We start from the raw sequence: 20586 nt of genomic DNA on the forward strand, positions 1-20586 counted from the left end.
CACCTATCTGTTTGATTGTAATTTTGTTATGAGATCTGCATTCATTAGACATCCCCCACACTAAAACAGAGCACATGGGTGGTTGTTTTGATTTTGCATAAGCAAACACAAATTCAACCCATGTCCCACGCCCCACGTCCCACAACCCACTCCACATGCACCGCCCACTAATTACAAAAATAAAAAGTAAACTAACTGTTAATGGTAATAATAATCGAAAGCATTTTTTTCATATGAAATTTTGGTTTACACAATTTGAGATGCATACGTATATGTTGGGGACCTCTTAAAACAATGAATGTGGTTGGTTGGTTGGTTCTAACTTTATATGTGGTGTGGCCCTGCGGGGGCTACTGCTACACAATGAGGTTTCCACACCCACTCTCTCCTAGTAATACTCTATGGAGATGTCCGTACAACCTTGGGGTGAAACTACGTCGTTGCAGGGTCGGGGAACGATGGGTGGAGTAACGCATCTCAGCAGCGCCCAGTTCACCCCGTTGAAGAAGGCATGGTGTTTGATGGCGGTGGCGCCCATGGTGGCTCCCATTCGCCTGCTGGGCTCCTTTACCAACAGCTGTGTGATCAGATCCTTGGCTGCCGCTGGCACCCATGGCTCCTTCGGGAACTCCAGCGCTCGGGCCACGATGTTGGCCAGGGTCAGTTCATTGTCCACGCCCTTAAACGGCGTCGTCCCGTACAGCATTTCGAATATGAAAATGCCTAGCGTCCACCAATCCACCGCGTTCCCGTGCCCTTCCCCCGATACGATCTCTGGGGCCAAGTACTCGTGCGTCCCAACGAACGACATTGATCGCACGTCCACCGGCTCCGCCACGATCTCCAGGGCCCTCCTGTGACGTGGCTTCTTTCTCCGCCGTCGGATTGGGTGGAAGCATGAGACAGCTGGAACGATGCAATTGGGTATTATGCATGATGACTCACCAAATGGAGGCGGCTCCGTTGGATAGTCGCTGGATGGGTATGTGCTGGAGTTTTTGCACGCCGGGTTTTGATCCGAGACGATCTGGGCCGTTGATGTAGAATTATCGTTTTTTAATGAGAGATCGAAGTCTGTGAGCATAATATGACCGTCCGATCTCACGAGCACGTTTTCGGGTTTTAGGTCACGGTAGATTATCCCCATCATGTGAAGGTATTCTAGAGCCACGATCACTTCCGATGCGTAGAATCTGTACATAATGAAACACACAAGACCAACTCCAATATTAATAAAATAAGCGAATAGTTCGACCCCAGGCGCATCAACAGCGCGTGATCATTGAGAGACATATAGGCTCAGTTATTGACCACAGACAAAAGCGCGTGGAATATCTCCACTCCATAATCTTGCACGCAGGGGTCCACAGGGTTGCTGTGCACCAGCATCACGGCGCCAGTGGTAGGGGCTAGCATGTTTAGCCAGCAGAAGTTCAAAAACGAGGACGGCTTCGAAATTACCCAAATGCCACCAAGGCCAGCCAGGGATAATACACAATACATAAACATCCTAAATGGAGGAGGAATTTACGAAATAATCCCAAAACTCCGGCGAAAATAGTGGGAATTAGTGTAATTAGAAATTTAGAATAATGCTAAATAACGACAAACCATAAATTTCGAAGGAATTAAGCTAAGCAGGAGATCCGGCGGTGTTTTATGGAAACAGGAATTTTAAGTCGCGACCGCCTGAACTCCTGCAATTACGAGTGAATCAACGGTAGTCAAGCACGTGAGCCACGACAAAGTATCATCGAATTGAGCTCACCATTGATTCTGCTGACCTTATTATTCCTATTTTCTTCTCAGGCAGTCAACGATCCAGTGCAGGACACACACATTAAACATTGTGTGGGCCTCCACTCAAAGCAATGAAGGCCCCACCACAATCAACAGTGTAGATTTTCAGCCCTCCGATGGACCCCCAAGACAATGATGAAGCATCATTTTTCATCATCACGTTGACCTGACATTGCATGTTTCTGTATAGCGAAGCGTATAGTAAATATAGGGAGTTAAAGAGTGAGAGTAACTAACTAACTGTACGCACCGGACAGTAGCTTCATGAAAGCGCTTATCAGGCTGGCGTTGCCGGAGGACGTGGAGGTCGCCGCCGGGACAGAACTCCGTCAACAGACAGGACCACCGTGGAGAGTCCAACGTGGCATAAAGCGTGGGCAAAAATGGATGATCCAACATTTCCAATATTTCCCTCTCTATTCTCGCCCTACCTTCCTTGTATCTACTCACCAGCTCCTTCTTATCCATCACCTTCGCCGCAAACATGCACCCTCCCGCGCACTTTAGCTCCACCAGGTACACGCTCCCGATGTCGCCGCTCCCAAGCCGCCGCAGGAACCGGAGTTCGTGGAGGGCGAGTGCGCCGCCGTCGCTACTGGCCTGGGCGCGCCGGATTGCCTGCCAGCAGGGGTCTCCGGAGGGCGCGTGGGGTTTGGAGGAGGAGGTGGCGATGCTGGGCGGAGCCCAGGTGACCTCAGACCCGGAGCTAGAGCTGTGCTTGATGTCAACGGTGGTGGAGGCGGTGGTGGTGGTGGAATTGAGGCTGAGGCTGTCAAATTCGTAGGCGATGTCGTCGGAACACGACTGCATCGTCACTGCGGGGGTGGCGATGGACAGAAAAGAATTGAACGATGAATGGGAGTGGAGGAAAGGTTTTTGAAGAGTGGGAGGAGGGAATGCGTGGGCTTGGGCCGGCAAAGTGAGATTAGGCTGTCAAGGCCGGCTGTTCTCCTGACCATGGGCCCAAACGCTGGATTCCATTTCTGGCAATATATTCCATATTTGGAGTTTTTTCTTTTAATTATTGATGGGGAGGTTGGTCCCCACCCCCAATATGATCAATACTAGCATCTTAAATTATAATCCCTGTCAGAAAACAGAAAAAACCTCTTATTAATCTAAACTTTAAGCCGGTGGTGAGAATTTGGTAATATTCCCTTGACATCATGAAGGAAGATTGAAACCATAATAATCATTCTGGAATATGAGGGGGTTGAAGGAAATGATAGGGTTAAAGATTTGACGGGATTCAATGATCATCAAAATACCATTTGACTTGGTTAATTCTGGTGTCCTTTTAGGCTAAAATAATGGCACATTTAATGATGATATTTTCTTCGTTTCTTACTTAGCAATTCAACTCTTGGTAGTATCATCCCCTGCTAAGCTGCTAAAATAGTATCATCAATGTAAAAATGGATCCTCATTATTCCAAGATATAGTTGGTTATGATCCTGATACCAATCAAAACAACATTCCCTTCAAATATCTTCGATGTGCACATACATAGACTAGCATGTAGGCAAGGCAATGCATGTCTCAGACAAGAATCCCAGCAGGCCAAGAATTTGGGTCCATTCACTGTAAGCTCTATCCATTATTGAGAAGAAATGTGGTTTCATATACCGAGAGATTCTCCCAGAAAAGCTGAGGCTTACAAAGTTACACCTACCCTACTCTCCCCCAAAAAGGAAAGCACGCCTTGGCAGTTGCCATCCTACAGACAGAGGGGTCTGCCACACATTTCATGTGCCAGGAATTATTAAGCTCAACAACCTTATATTTAACCATTGAAGTGACAGTCATCCTATCCGTTTATCCTTTTATCCTTTCTCTTCTCAGGACACCACCAATAATGATCTCCCACATTGTGGTTGCCCTAATTTCATCTGATTTCAGGAATTGGAAGGGGGTGGTTCTAGTTTCACTCCAAAGATGAAACAGGGGCGACAATTTGATTGATTCCAGGTGCAATGAGCCACCCCGCATTCTAAGAAGAAAATTACAGATGCAGTTGGCATTTCACCCTAACTGAAGCAAAAGGGGGTTGGGATGGGAGGGCCTCAACTGCAATACATCAAGGTAAAGCGGCTTTAAAAAAGGTTGACTTTCAGTCCATGTGCTCAACACTCTTGTTAATTCACACTGGCAATGTGGAAAAAGATTAATACATGATACCCACCAGACAGCAGGAGGAGGGTGAGGACAAGGGAAATGTCAAAATGTGAGAGACAGCTTTGTACACAAACAATAAGACTAGGTCCTCATTCACTGTGGAGGAAAATGACTGATGGCTTATTTCAATTAATTTTACTCTAAGATATCTTAGGGTGTATCTTGGGTATTTTTCTTTAATGTTAGCACCTATATATCAATACTGCTAATTAGCTTTGTTCCTGTCTTCTAGTGTTTGTGCTTGAGTGCATTAGCTTCACAGATTTAGCTTGCTCTCTACTGACATACTCATCTAAAACCTTACTATAAAACCAGCTTTCTCATGTTTAAGTAAATATCAAGGGCGTACATGCAGTATATCAAGTGTGTATATATTAAACACGATCGTGACACTGACACATGACTTTGTTTATTTCTCCTCCAATTTCTACTTGATCCTAGAAGTGCAAAGATACATTCACTAAAAAGCAACAAATTCAAGAACTGAGAAAATAGAATGCAATAAATAATAAAAGTTTTGCTTTCCAGCCCCCTAAAACTCTTGTTGGAGAGCCCATAAGATATGAACAAACAAACCAAGCCACCTGTGTAAATATTGCATGTAAAGCAAACATATCAATCATTTTCTCCATTGTAATAAATGGAGCCTGATGTCTCTGTACAGGGTTATTCAAAAGACCAGGTAGGTCCAGTCAGCAGGAGTTGGAGACAAGGATCAAATCTATAGCCAACACTGTTTGACTAGTTGCATAAGTCAGCTTGCCATCAGAGATAACATAAAAACCAATTAACAGAAAAGAGAAAAATGCAGCAAGTCATAAAATATCCTGCTTGGTGGCAGTGGTATTTTATGATAATTTATTGAAATAACAACTGTAGTCATCCATACATCCATTTATAAAAGACAACTCATGTAGAAATAGAATAAATTGAAAGCATTAATATATGTATATATATACTAACCTTTTGTCTTGTGTTGATGTCCTGCAGGCAACTGGATTGATCCAGGGAGGTCCTAGCTGACAATTTCAACTTGTTTACCATAGTAGGATTAAGGAGATCCTGGCTAAGATTGCCACATGTCAGATCAACTAGTGGACAATATACATACCCAAAAAGTATGTCTTTTTGTAACTATATAATCATCTATACACTAAACTAGAAGAAAACCTTATCACTGATACTACGAAACAAAGTCTCATGCAGATACCATCATATAAAGCCAAAAGCAGTAATATGATTGATTGAACATTTCCCAAAAGCAGTATTTATGTTCTCTATTTTTCCTTTAATAATTGATGGTTATAATAATTATTTGACTCCTAATAGGCTCAGCCAAAGAGGGAAAGAAATGGAGGTTGCTAATAGGGAGTCCTATTAGTAGATTAACTACTTGAAATCAGTTTGAATAGGTAAGTTTTAACCATTCAACAAAAGTTTTCTAAACCGAAAATTAGATAATATTTCTAAGTTGAACAGATGAATGAATCATCCAGCAATGATAAATTTATGTATACATAATCCCTAGTAAAATAGACCAATCATATAGAAGGCTTTATATACCTGTGTCATCTTCTCAGCTGGAAGAATAGTAGAATTTGTAGTAACTCCCTTAAAGAGCCTGCCTCTTTGTTTGCACTCCGCCCCCAATAAAGTAAACTAATGTTGATTTAAAAACCCAAAAGGCATAACATTCATACATAAAATATTACAGACAATTCAGATAAACTCACAACAAATTCTCTAAAATAGTGACTTCCATTTCATTGATCTAGTAACATAGACAGTACAAATCAAAGACCAGTCTCCCCATTGTCCATACAATTACAGGAGGCTTCAAATGCAAACTCTAGTCCTAAATCAGAATACACAAATCTTTATAACGCAGATATCATACAATAAATGGATAAGCCTACATTACAAATTTCAGCTTATCCAAAGGAAAAAAGAAAAGAGAAAAGAATATTATTACATTTATAAACCCAATTTCAAATAATTGCCAATGAATGACTTTAATTAAATCATAAATCAGGTGAATACTTTACCAACCTTTCCATGCATGCATCATATCGAATACCTTTTTCCAAATAATTATTAGTTGCCAGACAATACTCATACTATGAAGGTCTGAGTTGAACTCTTTCGACCTCGCTTTCTTCTTGGGTTGGCACTGATCATGCAGGAGAAGGCATTGACAAGTTCAGAATCCTCTTCAGTTATCAGAATCTTGGCCGCAGTGGGGTCAGAAAGGAGGAGCTTTGCCACGAGGTATCCAGCAATTGACCAGGTCTGGAATAGGCGTGCTTGTTTCCCAATGAACCTTGCCTTTTTGGTATCATAATATTCAGGCCACTTGTCCCGTGCTATGCGTCTCTCAGCTATTTCAACAGCTTTTGCCGCAATTTGTGGTCTATCCATCTTAATGCATGCAACTGTGAGCTGCAGAAGCCATCTTGAATAGGTTAACATCATAAGCTGTTTCTAACAACCTACCAATCCTAATACGAGTTAAAACCAATTCAATTGAATGTCAGTAACCATCCAAGTGTATTGCTAGTTTTGGATAGCAAATGTTCAAATGCATTCCAAATGGTTAGGATCATTCAATTAGGTGAGCAATTGTTGCAGAAATCCTTTATAGGGGACAGAGATTCTGAAAATTAGAAATCTTGACATTTACATAGATATTGATTTGGTCCGCCTGGCCAGCCATACAACAGAAGAGCCTTGACTCCATCAAAGAGAAAATAAAGTTTTCATCCTTAAAACTATATTACCATCCCTAGTCTCAAAATGCATTCCTAATATTGACAATAAACAAAGATATTTACCAACAAAAGATTCACCAAAAATTCATAACTAACCTGCCAGAGCAAAGTTGGCCAGGAACCTGCATTATGGTAGGACCAAGGCCTGCATCAAAATGCAACCCAATAGTGACATGAAAACAATCAAATCAAAGGGGTAAAAAAAAAAAAAAAAAAAGGAATAGCATAGGTAATAAGATGGAATTCTTACGTGTTCTTAGGATCACTACCAGTGATAATTTGCCATTCCTGACCTTCAAGAGCAGGGTAACATATCTTCAGTGGCATGTCTGCCACTAAATCTCCCCATTTGGCTTCAACAAGATCCAAGATAGCATGCGACTGATCCATTGTTGCAAGACTGCTTATGATAGACCATAAGTTTCCAAGAGAAAAGAAGCGGAAATCCATGTGAGCTGGTTGCAAGTTCCCAATTAAATAGCCTCCTTTATTAGGCATCCATTCCACCAACCAAGGGGATATCTGATCTGGGTAAATGTTGAACTTGTTAACTGCATCATATGAATACTCTTCAGTTTTGTAACGATAGATCTCATTTAGTTTTTTCATATCAATCCAATAATACTCTCTGATATGGAATGACAATGCTACTAAACGATTATTCAGTGCTCGGATAAGGTCAGCGGATCCATCTTCTGGCGCAAGCATCTCCCGTGCACAAAGTAATGCTGAATAAAATAATGCCTACAACAATGTTGTACCAAAATTAAACTTATTATTTTACTAGGAAACAAGGAAACTCAAAATGGTACAATGAAATCTAATTAAACAACACTCACAACTAGATTAGTCATTTTATCATTGAGTGATAATTTAAGTTTCAGATAATGAAGGGCTCAAATGGGGAAAGCAGATTCAAACTCATCACAGCTTTAAGGAGATTAAGTGCAGAACTATATTCTTGTCAAAAGAAAACCTAACTGAATTTACTACAAACTATCTGAGAATTAGACTCACATCATTTCCCAGAGAATCCACTCATCTTTCCTTTGTTTCATTGATTCAAGATTTACAATTTTCAGACTTGAAGCTTAAATCCTTTGAAGTCCTTCAGTCATAGAGACAGTATCATGTCTACTCTATTTGTACATGTCTCACCTCTCTATTGCCTAGGTCCGGAAGTGAATGGTTGATTTGACTTTGACTTCGTAACCTTTACGGGCAGTCTATCTATACAAGTCAATCTTTGTCTTCCACTTTATTTTCATTTTAAAATGGTGATAGAAGTGGAATTCTGGAAAGCATAAGTCTACAAATAACCGACAGATATCATTGTGCATTTATTGATGAAGATAGCTCTCAAAAAAAAATTGCAAAGACCATGGTGATTCCACCCATGGATCTATCATCTCAACAAAACTTCCAAATTTAAGAGTAAAATGTGGCAATTAAGCTTTCATGTCAAATATTTATTTCTGTACAAGCAATAATTATAGAAGTTTCTTGTTTCATTATGGCTTTTTGAGGTGGACCCTTCTAGATTTTAGAAATTATTTGTTCAGTAGAAGTTTCTACTTTGAAGTCTCTAATTTTAAATTGCATTAGCAGCTATTATTCTATATAAATACAGCTTATAGAAACAACTGAGCAGATTAATGTATAATAATCCTCTAGAGATCTTGAACTCAATGGTGGGACACCACATCATTGACTTCTCTTCTAGACAAGACTCTTGTAACGAGACCAACATAATACAATTCTCTCATTTCCATTACTTTCATTCTTCTCTTTTACTTTCTCCTTCTCATCACTTTCTTATGTGGCATCACTGAAAGAAAGATATGGGACACAGGACAAGATCTCCTTGAGAAATATAGAAAAAGGAAAAACAGAGTCAGATGACATAATAGTTTTTGACAACCATTAGGGGCCAAGCGTTCTTGTTATTGTTTTCCTTTTTTCCCCCCTTCTTTTCTTTTCTTTTTCTTTGTGTAATAAAATGATTAAAAAAAATTAAAAAAAAAAAAGTCTAAAATACACAGTTAAGCAGAGAGAAGATGAGAGAGAGAGAGAGAGAGAGAGAGAGTCATTCTAAGCTTATCAACATAGTCAATGAAGTTTTCAAACAAAATAAATAAACAAATAAAAATTACCTCACAAGCAGTGATGTTCCACATGTTTAGATATCCACTATCATCCATTATCTTCCCCTCTCCTCTCTTCTCTTTATTTACTAGTTGTTTAGAAGAGTTTCTTAAATGCTAAGAGCACTATTTGAAGGTTAAACGTAACTTCTAAAGATGTTCAGATAAAACTCTCAAATAAGGACCTCACAGTTCCCAACATGATTTATTTACATTTTGAAAAACAACTTCTACTCAAACATGATGGGGATAAGTATTTCTGTTGAATGGATATTTTTCAAAATGTCAAAATTATCCATATTCTTAAAAGCATTTTTATAATACAGAAATTAAACATAAAATCAACTGCACAACAATAATACTTGCTCTACTTCTTGTACAGATCAAAAGCATGAGTTAAAAGCTATCCACAACAGAGCCTTAAATTTTATGCTTTTAGCATTAAACCAATATTTCTTAGAATGTATATCTTAAAAATCTAAACAAAAATTGTAGGTCACATCTTTTGGTAACAAAGCCAAATTATATCATAATTTCCAAGAAGATCCATATTTCACAAACTTCTAATTTTTTACATTTGCCAGGGATTGTAGACTGGAGAGTGGCACATTCTATCAGCATTGTCCTCTTACCATTCAGTCAAGTATGCAAACAAATCAAAATAAATAAAGAAAACCCAAGAGGAAATATTCAACATGAGGTTTACACATGCAGACGTTACTACATTGAATTAATTTTAGCAGATCATGTCATCTTTTTTATTTCATTCAATATTTTCATGCTCTCATTACTACATTTAAAAAATAATAAAAATGTAATGGTGTTAAGAATAGAGTTTGCGTCCTAATAGACTACAACATTGGCCATGAATAAGGATGAAATGGAAATATTGTTTGAATATTTGACAATATTTTGACTTAATTCTCCTTCCTAAAATAGATTGTATAGCAGTGTAAATTAATGCATAGCCATCCAAAGTTACTTGTGTAATTCCTAAAAATCTAGTGTCATTAGAATAGGTAGCTGTATTTCCATTTTTAGGCCTTAGAAGTCAACTATATGATGCATTATAAACTTGTATTATTCAGAGGAAACAAATGAGGAAAAAAGGTTTTTCAACAGTCCTTACATTTTATATAGGAGCCAATACTATTCTTCTATTCTAAAAAAAACAAAATACAGGAAATGTATCCAAACACCACCTAAAGTTGGGACTTTGATTCATATAAGGTAAATTGTAGAATAAAATTTTTTGGTGACTCAAAAGTCTAATTAATAAACTATGATACCAAGCTAATCAAGCTTGATATGCCCCACCAACCATAAAACTGTAGATCTTATGAAAATGTCAACTAAGCTTGACAGGTAAATGCACTCCATGTCTCTAAATCCCCACAAAATTTGAGAAGTGGCATAGATCAAAACATGAGGCTAGAAAACATGGATTAGAGAGTAGTGATTCCATCTCACAAAAAATTGATTCTTCCACAAGTTGATCTATTTTTAAACTTCCTCACAACAGGATCAACATATTAATCTAACATAGAATTACTTCCCAGCAATAACTAAAGATATTTTATCAGATATTCGGACACAGATGAAGCATTGGGGGGTATAGTTCTGTTTGATGATAACAACTTTCTGTCTTGAAGAACACAGAAACAGGAAATCAATATTCAGTGCTTGGAGAGCTGAAAAAAAAAGGAACAAGTCTAACAGATTAAAGAACTGTTTAGTTAAGTGACTTGAGAAAAGTCTTCTAATGTTAGTTAAAAAATGGGATACTACCCAGATGATTTTCTCTGAAACATGTTCTGTGTTCTTATTTTCAAAAAACCTATTCTTGAAAAGTGTTTTTGAAGATAGGAACCAGGCAAGTCTTTGAATTTCATATTTAACCTTTGTTTGAGGATACCTAATAAGCTGATCTAAACCAAGTTCATCTTGATGCCTAATATATCCCCAAAAGCGCATTTAGACTATGTTAAAAATATGTATTGATCTTTTTAGAACCAAGAAATACAATGTTGCTACCTACAAAATGGAATGAAGGAAATGTAAATATTCACTTGCTACAACAGAACTGCTTACTTCTATTGTATCACTTGATAGGAGAGTTAACCAACCACCCATGATGTCATAAGGATGACTTCATTTGATCAAAATCCTGAATCAAGCCACTAGAAACATTGTTATAGTCATTAGAATGTTAAGAGCCTCTAGAAGCCTAAAGTCACCAACTGCAACCCATAAAATGATGCAGAGAACTATTCAAATCAAGCATCTGTTACACCATTTCAAACCTAAATGATAACAAAACACCATATTTAAACTTATGGATTCTCTATGTCTCATCACAACTAGATGTGTGCCTCAAACAAAAAGTATTTCTAAAAACTTAATGATCATCCTAACCAGATTTGTATCTCAATGTTCCGTTCTTTATTTTGCCTAGAGCAAAGGACAGGAGTCTCACAATCAATCAATTTGTTAAACAGGGAAATTTTCTTCCAGATTGGTTTTGTATGTGTAATAGGGATGGGGAATTGGTAAATTGCCTTTTATTACAATTTTGGTCCTTTATTTTTGCTATTTTCTATCAGATGGATGATGATATCTTCTTGTGCCATGGCCTTTGAGATATATGGGTGAGACTGTAAGAGGAGAACTCCAGCTTGGGTGGTAACCCCTCATCATTTTCTCTGGTGGGATGGGACAAACAGGTGCACTTCTTAGGAGGAACAGCCAATGAACATCAAACTGAAATCAGTAATGTTGTTTCTCTTTTCTCATTGAGGGGTGCTTTTTTTAATAGAGTTTATGCGTCTTCAATGGACTTTATAAGCAAATTCAATAAGAGGTAAGTCCCTTTCATTTACTAGATCTACCCGGATCAAAGAAGGGAGAAAGAAATACAAAAATCTAGTGCAAGTCCCATTACAGAATGCTTGCACGAACTAAGAAGAGGACCTTTTTTTTTTCTTTCCTTTTTTTTTTTTGTTTTTTGCATGAAGTGGTTGTACACATGCTCAAACCTGCAGTAAAAAGCTTGACAGTCCAAAAAGTTACCATTAGATGAAGCAATACATTATAACATTTTAAGTTTCTCATTCTAAAATCTGAAGTTAGAATAATTAGAATAAAAGTTTTAAAAAGAAAAAATCAAAGGTTTACTTCCACTACCTTTAGATTTTTGCACATCAAAATAGTTTTTCTTCACGTTACTAAAAGTCTTTCTACTAAATGTGGATTTTGTTACTTATTTTAGTATTGATAGAAGTCAATCACAGCATATTTATCCTAAGACCATCCAACCCATCAATGAGCCGAGGTCTAATACTATTGGTAAACAGGGTAAGTTAAAATTTTCATTGAAAACTACTAGAAAAGAATCGATCCTAATAACTGCAATTGATATATGACCTTACAAAAATCATGTTCGATGTGAATCCTATCAGCTTAACTTATTTCTTGATCGAAGCAATTTTCACAAGGCACAATGGGGTTATATCTTAGAACACCAATATCTTATTTTGGGAATGATTTTGAGATTCTTACATGTTTCTTCAGAGGGATGGAAGCTGAAAGATTGAGAAAATGAGCATATGGATTGGCCATCCATTTGGAAGGTTAGTATGCGAATTTCGGAAAGACACTTTCAGGAAAAGAAATAGAGAGGCGTGTGAATTCCGTGGAAGCTGAAGATTTTAAACTGATTAACTCGTTGACTAGTCTAGACAAAGTCTTAATACAGACACTTTCTCAGTATATCCATACATCCTGCTTCCAAGGGAACTTTGCCATGATCAGACAAATTCAGTATGCTACCTTGATGGTAAATGAAATTGTGAACAGGATATTGTGCCCAAGGAAGGGAGGAATTGTATATGGTTTATTACCACAAGGAATGGGGCTTCTTGGATGACGTCCTTACTAGGATGGGTAATGGGCTCAGATGATTAGTTTTTTGTTGCTTGTTAATGGTAACTTCAAGGGTGGGTTGATGCTTCTATAGGTTTCTGCCGTAGAGATCATTCTGTCCTTTCTTATTTAACATTTGGTGATTGGGCTTTCTTGGGTCATAATCTTACTAGGAAATAATCTAGGCCTAGATTACTTGGACTCTCACTGGTTAGTCATCCAAGCTTATCATAACTGTAAACCTTTGCTTGAAACCCACCCTAATAAAAGGTGAAAATATTAGTAGCCAAGTTCTTTGAATCCCTCTCCACCCTAAAATAAGGAATTTAATCTTGAATGACTTCATCTCTCTGTCTACTTGGAACTTTTTTTTTTTTTTTCCAATTTTTTGATAGACAAAGATCAATTGTATCAACATGTAATAAAAAGGCATACAAAGGCATACACGATGTATACAAGGGCACCAAAAGAAAAATAAAGCAAGGGAATACACAAAAAAAAACTCCACCCACCCCTTACTTAGAGCTTAACTACTCTACAAAGTCCATCATGGACAAAAAACAATCTCTTATATAAACTCTAACCCAAATCATACATAAAGGTTTGTTTGATTACTATGTCTACTTTTTCAGTGTTGTCAAACACTCTCTCATTTCTCTCCCTCCAAATGGTTCAGAACAAGCACAAAGGAGTAGCTCTCCAAGCCTTTTTCCTCTTTTTTCTGACAAAATATCCATGTCAACTCAAAAGGGCATTTTTCGCTAAGGAGTGCGTCACCCATTTTATTTCAAAAAGAGCATTATATCAATTGTCACAAATAGTTGCTTTTGTGCAGTGAAGGAGGATGAACTCAACTATTTCTTCTCCTTTGCACATATAGCATCTATTTGATATCCTTCATCTCCTTTTGAGTTGATCCAATGCCACTATCCTACCTATGCAGCTTCCCATGCAAAAAGCCAGCCCTTGATGGTACCCAAGGATTTCAAACAATACTATGGAGAAACGCCTACATTCTACCACATGAAAAAAGAGGAATAGAATAACTTAACCGAGAAAATTCACTCTTTGCATTCAGCCAAACCATATTATCCTATATATTCCTACTAAGAGAATGCACTTGCAGCCTCCTAAGAAAGGCCTCAACCTCCTCCAACTCCCAATCATGAATCTATCTTGAAAACCTAAGGTTCCAACAATCCCTCTCTCCATTTTGCTCCCACATCTTATTGAGAATAACTCCAGAAAAGCCTCCCTCAGTGGTACATCACTGCACCACTTATCCTTTCAAAATTTCACCCTCATTCCATTGTCTAACTTGAAGTCCATTCTACTATTACAGGTCACCCACCCACTCCTGATTGCATTCCAAACAACCACCTCGTACCCTTTCCTCACTCCTCTAAAGCACCATTCCCCCTTTTCCTCCCTATACTTCCCTGAAATTACTCATTTCCAAAGAGATTCCCTTCCAATTGCAAATCTTCAACACTATTTTCCAAAAAGTCTTATTAAGAGTGGAAATATTTTAAATTCCTACACCCCAACTCCTCTTATCCATAAAAATTATACACCAATTCATTAGAGGCAGTTTTCTCTCCAAAGCTCCTCCTCCCCCCTCAAAGGAAATCCTTTTAAATCTTCTCTAACCTTGAGCTCACCTTTCTCAAGATGACAAAAAGAGACATGAAGTAAATTGACAAATTGAATGTCATGTTTTTTATCAGAGTTAGACTTCCTCCTTTCGATGCATACTATTTCTCAATGTTTTCATAATCAAACCAATGATTAAACTAGAAAAGTTACTAGATCACAATTCAGTGGTTGGACTGATAGTTAAACTATGACGTCAACATAAGATTATAAATATATAGCCTATATATTATTAAAATTAAAAATAATTATAAAAAATTAAATATGTCTTAAATACACTTTACCCTCTCAACCTTTTGTGTATTTTACACTTTGCCCCCCAAACTTGTTAAAAAACAATACTATAGCATCATTTACAAACTATCCATAAATTATAAAAAGGATTGCTCTTTTTCTCACTCTAGTTAGAACACTAGTTTGGTAGCCTTTAAGTGGAATTTCTCAAACACTTTCGAAATATGGAAGCCACCAGTTTCAATTTTTTATTTTAAAGAGATGTTCGTATGACTATTCATAATTTTCACATATAACTGCAAAGGGTGACAACTTCGAACTTGGACAACAAGTGTTTTTCTTTGCATTTCAACCTTGTTTCTTTACCTAATAAGCTACTCATTCAACTTTGTGGGGCAAAGCATTGCTCTTTAACAAGTTTGGGAGGCAAAGTGTTATTATTTAACAAGTTAGAAGGCAAAGTGTAAAGAATACAAAAAAATGAGGGGATAAAGTGTATTTAACTCTAAAATTATATATGAATAAGTATGAACACTTAAAATATTTTATCATTTTATCCTTAATATTAATATATTAAATCACGAATAATGATAAAATGTAAACTCTATATATATAAATAAAATTTTATTATTTACTTTATCAGTAGATATTCAAATATTCGATTATAAATGATATATTTAACAAAAGAGCTCATGGGCTTAGTAGTAACCTACCTCAAGTATTTTATACCTATACCCTTCCTACAGGTTGAGTAAGTCGAGTTAAAAAGCAAAAAAAAAAAAAGGCAGGCTCGCAAAAGGTCATTTAAGAACCAAAAGTGATGCATGGGGAGAAGGGCCATTGATGTCTGCAAGATGTTGAAACACATGGGGCCTGCATGAAATGGCAATTAACATTTGAAAATGCTTCGGAAGCCTAACTTGTCTGTTTGAAGTATGTATGGGGTCCATATGAAATGGCTATTGGTGTTTGAAAGTGGCTTTAGAAAACCAACCCACCTATTTGGAAAAAAAAAATTAGCAAGTAGTGAACCACCTATCCAGTCAGCCAATTCACCCATCTGTCCAATCAGTCCACTAGTTCAACTTCGACTTAAAGTCAAGTGTGGTTTAAAAAGTTAATCAAACCAAACATATGATCGGTTCAGTTGAACTAGTCCAATCGACTGGTCCAATTTTTAAAACATTGTTATTTCTTCTACATAGCAAGTCATTTCTAAAATCTTTCCTCCACCATATCCCAAATCTAGGAGGATTTGAAAGGGGCTCCCAATGGAAGGCCCAAATAGTTGGTAGGGAGGTTCCGCACTCTACATCCCAGAACCCTAACTAGATCTTCCACACTTGTAAACAAGCTCCCAAGGAAATACAGAGCTGTGCAGAAGCTACAAAATGCCAACTCAAATCACATGAAAGCCAACTCAAATGCTCTAAAGGCCCGTTCTAGGCATCACATAGAATAAGAGCATCATTCCAATGCTCCAAAATGCTACTTCAACCATATCTCTATGCTTTAAATTTTCAATCAATTATCTAAATAATAAGTTAATACGGAGGGAAAACATACCTCCATATCATAAATTTAAACTAGTGTCTAAAAATCTCCATACCTATCTTCACTTCATCAAGCCCTATAGAGTCTCAGAGTGCAACTTGCCTTTCCCCAGGCATTCTTCCTTTTCAGGTCTTGGAGCTCCAGTACAAAGATTCATCCAATCTTTTAATTCAAAAAGAAGTACCACCAGTCTAATGGGTGCTAATATTGTCTCTATTCTTATATAATTACAACATAAAAATTTTCCTCCAAACCACTAGTATTTTCTCTCTATAAGATATCATTAAGCAAATTAATTACCTAAGGCAACTCATTTCTCTAATGTACTTCAAAACTCCTTCAATACTATACTAACACTTGGCTTTACCAAATTCAAGCTTCAGCTAGCCTCATTTGAAGAACATTTTCCTCTCTACCAGAGACCTCTTGCAATAAACATTTAGCACTTTGTTGATTAGCCTCTTTGCTTCACCATAATCTAATCACCGTTCACAACGCTTTGTAACCATCCCCTGCAACACAAGAAAAGTTCTGTAATTTGTCTTGACATTTCAAGTTTGAATTCATGTTCTCACCCTACTTGAGGCCCATCACATCTGATTGATCATTATACGCTTATATTCAACCTTCTCACCCTTTTGGCTGCATTTTTTGTTCATATTAGTTTTCAATTTTCTCATCTCCATTTCTTTTTCAGTAATGGCCTTCTAAACCTTAGAAATTAAATGTGCATGTATGTAAATGATTGCTCCTGTGACATCTTTCCAGAACTTCTTCTATTCCTCTAATATAGAAGTAGCCATTCCAACTCACATCTTAGGAAACTTCCATCAATATCTTATGGAGAAACAGCTTTTCCCCTTTGCAAACCTGCCATTACTAATGGGATGATTCTGTTCATAGTCCTATTCCAAAATTTTACAATAGTAAGAACATTAATGGTTCCAAGGTCTAAGACAGAAAATGTTTCCCTTCAACAGTAATAAGAAACCAACTCAAGAACAAATTGAAAAACCATCTACCTGGATTTCCAATGGATGGCCATGAATCCCCATGCGGCGGTCTATCATACAAGAACCATCTGTGACCAATAAAGTTGGGAACATATCAAAACCATCAGCAAGACAAAGCCTTAGAATCATCTTAATTCCAGTTTGCACATCAATTCTCTCCTGAACTGAAAGATCTCCAGAGCATTTTCCATAAGCGCGTAACAGTATAATCCACCACAATCCTGAAGTTGACATCATAACATGAACTTAGATTTGCTAGAGTTTAAATTCTAATGCAAGTGAAATTAGTTCTTCTTAAAACATGCTCTGCTGTATTGATTTACCAGAGTCAACAGGTGCAACACGGCCAATTGCTGCTTCTCCAAAATCAGGATCCAATACCTCTTCTGTTGCAGAGTCATCACCATCCAGGGGAACTGTGCGCACCTTGAAACTTGCAGGCATCAACCCTTGACCAGGACTATGACAGTCCATTGTCTTCTCCCAGCTCTGCAGGATGAGCCACAAAAGTGCCCAAATGGGCAGATAAACTCCATGTTTAAAAGGAAGTAAAGTAAATGATAAATAGTTAGGGTAATAATTAATCATCTTCAGTTACACATGCAATGTTGTCAAATGGACACAAATTACATATCCATCAACGCATGCATGTGAGAACAGGTGTTCTATTTCATATTTTGATTGCACATGAAACCATATACAGACATCTTCAATCAAACAGGTTCCAAAGTTAAAATTTTTGAACAAGGGGACATCTAATGCATTTGTTCACATATACAATTTCTTACGAAGAGCTGTGATCACTCAAACACAATACAAAACCACGCAATTTGGGTATGGCATATATGTAACTTTTTTTGTTTTAAGAAGGAGTGGATAAAATATGAAACCACGCAATTTAATTGAACAAGTAAGACTATGCAGAAGTTTTGTTTACATACTGAATACATTTCTCATTAACATTCATTCAACAGGATGAACTACCATCAATACTATGAGTTTATGTTAACAAAAGTTACAAACAAGTACAATATAAACTATCATCTAATTTTTACTAGGGAGGGGGGTCAGCTTTGAATTTAGAAGCTAGTTTTCTTAGTCAAAATTCATCACTCATGTGAATCTTAATCATAAAAAATTAACAAACTGGTGGAAAAATAGAAGTAATCATGTATTAATATTCCTCTTAACAGTGCTAAGAAACTTCCAAAATAAAGAAATAAGGAATAACAAATTTAAAACAATACAATGGCAAATTTAAACTCAGTTATATAAACACAAAAATAAATAAATGGAATAAAAAAATTAATCATGACAAGAAATTCTGCACACAATTGGTTGCTAAACTTAAATGGTCAACATAATCAGAACTGTTAAATTACCTGCAACTGAAGTGTGTGAAGGATGAAGTTTCGAACAATATCATATTCTCCCTTCAAAAGGAAAGCAATACCAGAAGGTATAAAGTCACGGATAAAGACTTGATCATAATTCAGAACATTGGAACTGGTTGGATCCTTTGCAGCAATTGTTCCTATGGGACTACCACAATAATATACCATAGATTCCCGCAGCAAGTCCCATGCTTCATCCTCAATGGAGTCAACTCTAACCTTGACAAAGGTATCTCTTGCTGTTTCAACTGCGCCATTGGAAATGGAACCCTCCATTTCTGGTTTCAGCTCTTGAACATCCTGAAACTCTAGAACGTTTGGTGTATCCATTACACCATTAATTGGATTCCGTTTCTTTGCATTATCCACAAACCAGGTTCCATTTCCAGCCTCTGAAGCTATCCCACTTACACTGTCAGCTCTTTGACATTTGCAACTCTGAAGCTGTGATCGGTGAATTGATGTATTTCCATACAAACCACCACCAACCCCATGAAGCCGATGGGTCATGATGTGACTCCGTATCATATATGAACACTTGAGCATATACCTTGATCCCCTTTTCTTTACAGATTTTATGTGGGATTTAAAAGGGCTCATGGAGTCTGATTTGCTAAAACATGGATCAGAACCAAAAAGGCATGGTACTGCCCCAGAAAAAACTTGCAAAACTGCTTCTGAAGTTCCCATTGCCATAGTATTTTGCAAATAAGATGAACTATATTCAACTCAAAATCGTTATGGATGAAGAAAATCCAAGACCTCAAATTTAACCTGAAACACATTGAGTTAGACAGGACATCAAGACATCAAATTTATAAGACAAAGAAATTGCATTCATAAGATCATATCCCTCCATTGAAAATGTAAAAAATAAAAATCCAAAATTTCATCACACCCTATTTGATTGGAAAGAAAATATATCAGCTAGCTAAGTTGACAATTTCAACAAGCTCTTCTCAAATTCCATATGCCCCTATTTGCTCCAGAGAGAATGAAAAGAAAAAGAAAATCGAAGCCCCGTGATCATTTACCGAAAGAAACATAACTTAAAATAACTCGGGTTTTTTCCCCCCTAGGAAACCAGGCAACAAAAAACACAGAGCCACCAACTCATTTTCCCTTCCTTCCTCTCAACTTTTCCGGCAACCAAACAATATCTTGATTCAATAAAAAAAACACACACACACACATCCCTTCAGGTTTATCATCCAATTCAGAAAGGAATTTTACATGCAACAAAACAAAAAAAAAGCGGTCACCTTAATATAGAGGTGTCTCAGACAATCGATACGATTGAAGCTTGTAAAACGAAGATTTTCCTTTCCCGCGAACCAAACAGAATGGGAAATGAGCTATTGAAAGGCAAATTTAAGGGAAAACTAGAAAAACAGATTTAAAGACCTTCCTCACTTTTTTGCCCCTTTTCACGTCATTGATTTTTTCCTTTTTAAAAAAAAATTAAAATTATGGCTTCTTTTTTTTTCCGTTATTTATACGATAAAAAAATTAATTGATTAAAAATACGAAATAATGTCAGATTTATTCATTTTTAATATAAATAGGATAAATCTACAAAATAGGAATCACATAGTTAAATATTTATTTAAACTCTTTTGCATTTAAATATTGAATTATTTTATTTTTATATATATTTTTTAGAATATGAAAACCTTTAAAAAATTACTATATTTGTTAAATTGTTTTTTTTAATCTCACTTGTTTTATGCTCCATTTGTTGATTCCCACATATTTTTAGAGAAAATGTGAAAAAAAAAATGAAAGGATAAAAATTGGAAGAAAAATAAAAATATATTTAAAATTAATAAATTATTTTTATATATTTATTTAAATTTGTTTAATTTATTCTCTCTCATTATATAAATATTAAATAATTTTAAATTTTATAAATTTAAAAAAAAAATTAATT

At 36.6% G+C, this 20586-nt stretch overlaps 2 protein-coding genes across 2 annotated transcripts; both read right to left on the minus strand.

Annotated features, from left to right (window-relative positions):
- Positions 1-208: 208 nt before the first annotated feature.
- Positions 209-2793, minus strand: LOC117927851 (serine/threonine-protein kinase D6PKL2-like). Its single transcript, XM_034847544.1, has 2 exons — positions 2051-2793; positions 209-1193 (listed from the first exon to the last, which is right to left on the minus strand). Exons 1-2 carry the CDS (start codon positions 2608-2610, stop codon positions 389-391), a joined length of 1365 nt encoding a protein of 454 aa, XP_034703435.1. The 5' UTR covers positions 2611-2793; the 3' UTR covers positions 209-388.
- Positions 2794-5714: 2921 nt separating this feature from the next.
- On the minus strand, positions 5715-20053 carry LOC117928086 (neutral/alkaline invertase 3, chloroplastic-like). Its single transcript, XM_034847885.1, has 7 exons — positions 19919-20053; positions 18645-19430; positions 17586-17751; positions 17272-17483; positions 6994-7487; positions 6840-6888; positions 5715-6414 (listed from the first exon to the last, which is right to left on the minus strand). Exons 2-7 carry the CDS (start codon positions 19350-19352, stop codon positions 6088-6090), a joined length of 1956 nt encoding a protein of 651 aa, XP_034703776.1. The 5' UTR covers positions 19353-19430; positions 19919-20053; the 3' UTR covers positions 5715-6087.
- Between the last annotated feature and the right edge of the window lie 533 nt (positions 20054-20586).

This window comes from Vitis riparia, chromosome 13 (assembly GCF_004353265.1).
Source record: "Vitis riparia cultivar Riparia Gloire de Montpellier isolate 1030 chromosome 13, EGFV_Vit.rip_1.0, whole genome shotgun sequence".
Lineage (NCBI taxonomy): Eukaryota > Viridiplantae > Streptophyta > Magnoliopsida > Vitales > Vitaceae > Vitis > Vitis riparia.

Excerpts from the sequence above, each read along its gene's own strand:
- LOC117927851 (XM_034847544.1), bottom strand. The coding sequence starts at position 2,610 with ATGCAGTCGTGTTCCGACGACATCGCCTACGAATTTGACAGCCTCAGC. Across the intron at positions 1,194-2,050 it reads TTTCATGAAGCTACTGTCCG|ATTCTACGCATCGGAAGTGA; the intron begins GTGCGTACAGTT and ends CATTATGTACAG.
- LOC117928086 (XM_034847885.1), bottom strand. The coding sequence starts at position 19,352 with ATGGCAATGGGAACTTCAGAAGCAGTTTTGCAAGTTTTTTCTGGGGCA. Across the intron at positions 7,488-17,271 it reads GCCATCCATTGGAAATCCAG|GCATTATTTTATTCAGCATT; the intron begins GTAGATGGTTTT and ends ACATTGTTGTAG. Across the intron at positions 6,889-6,993 it reads GGTAGTGATCCTAAGAACAC|GCCTTGGTCCTACCATAATG; the intron begins GTAAGAATTCCA and ends ATTTTGATGCAG.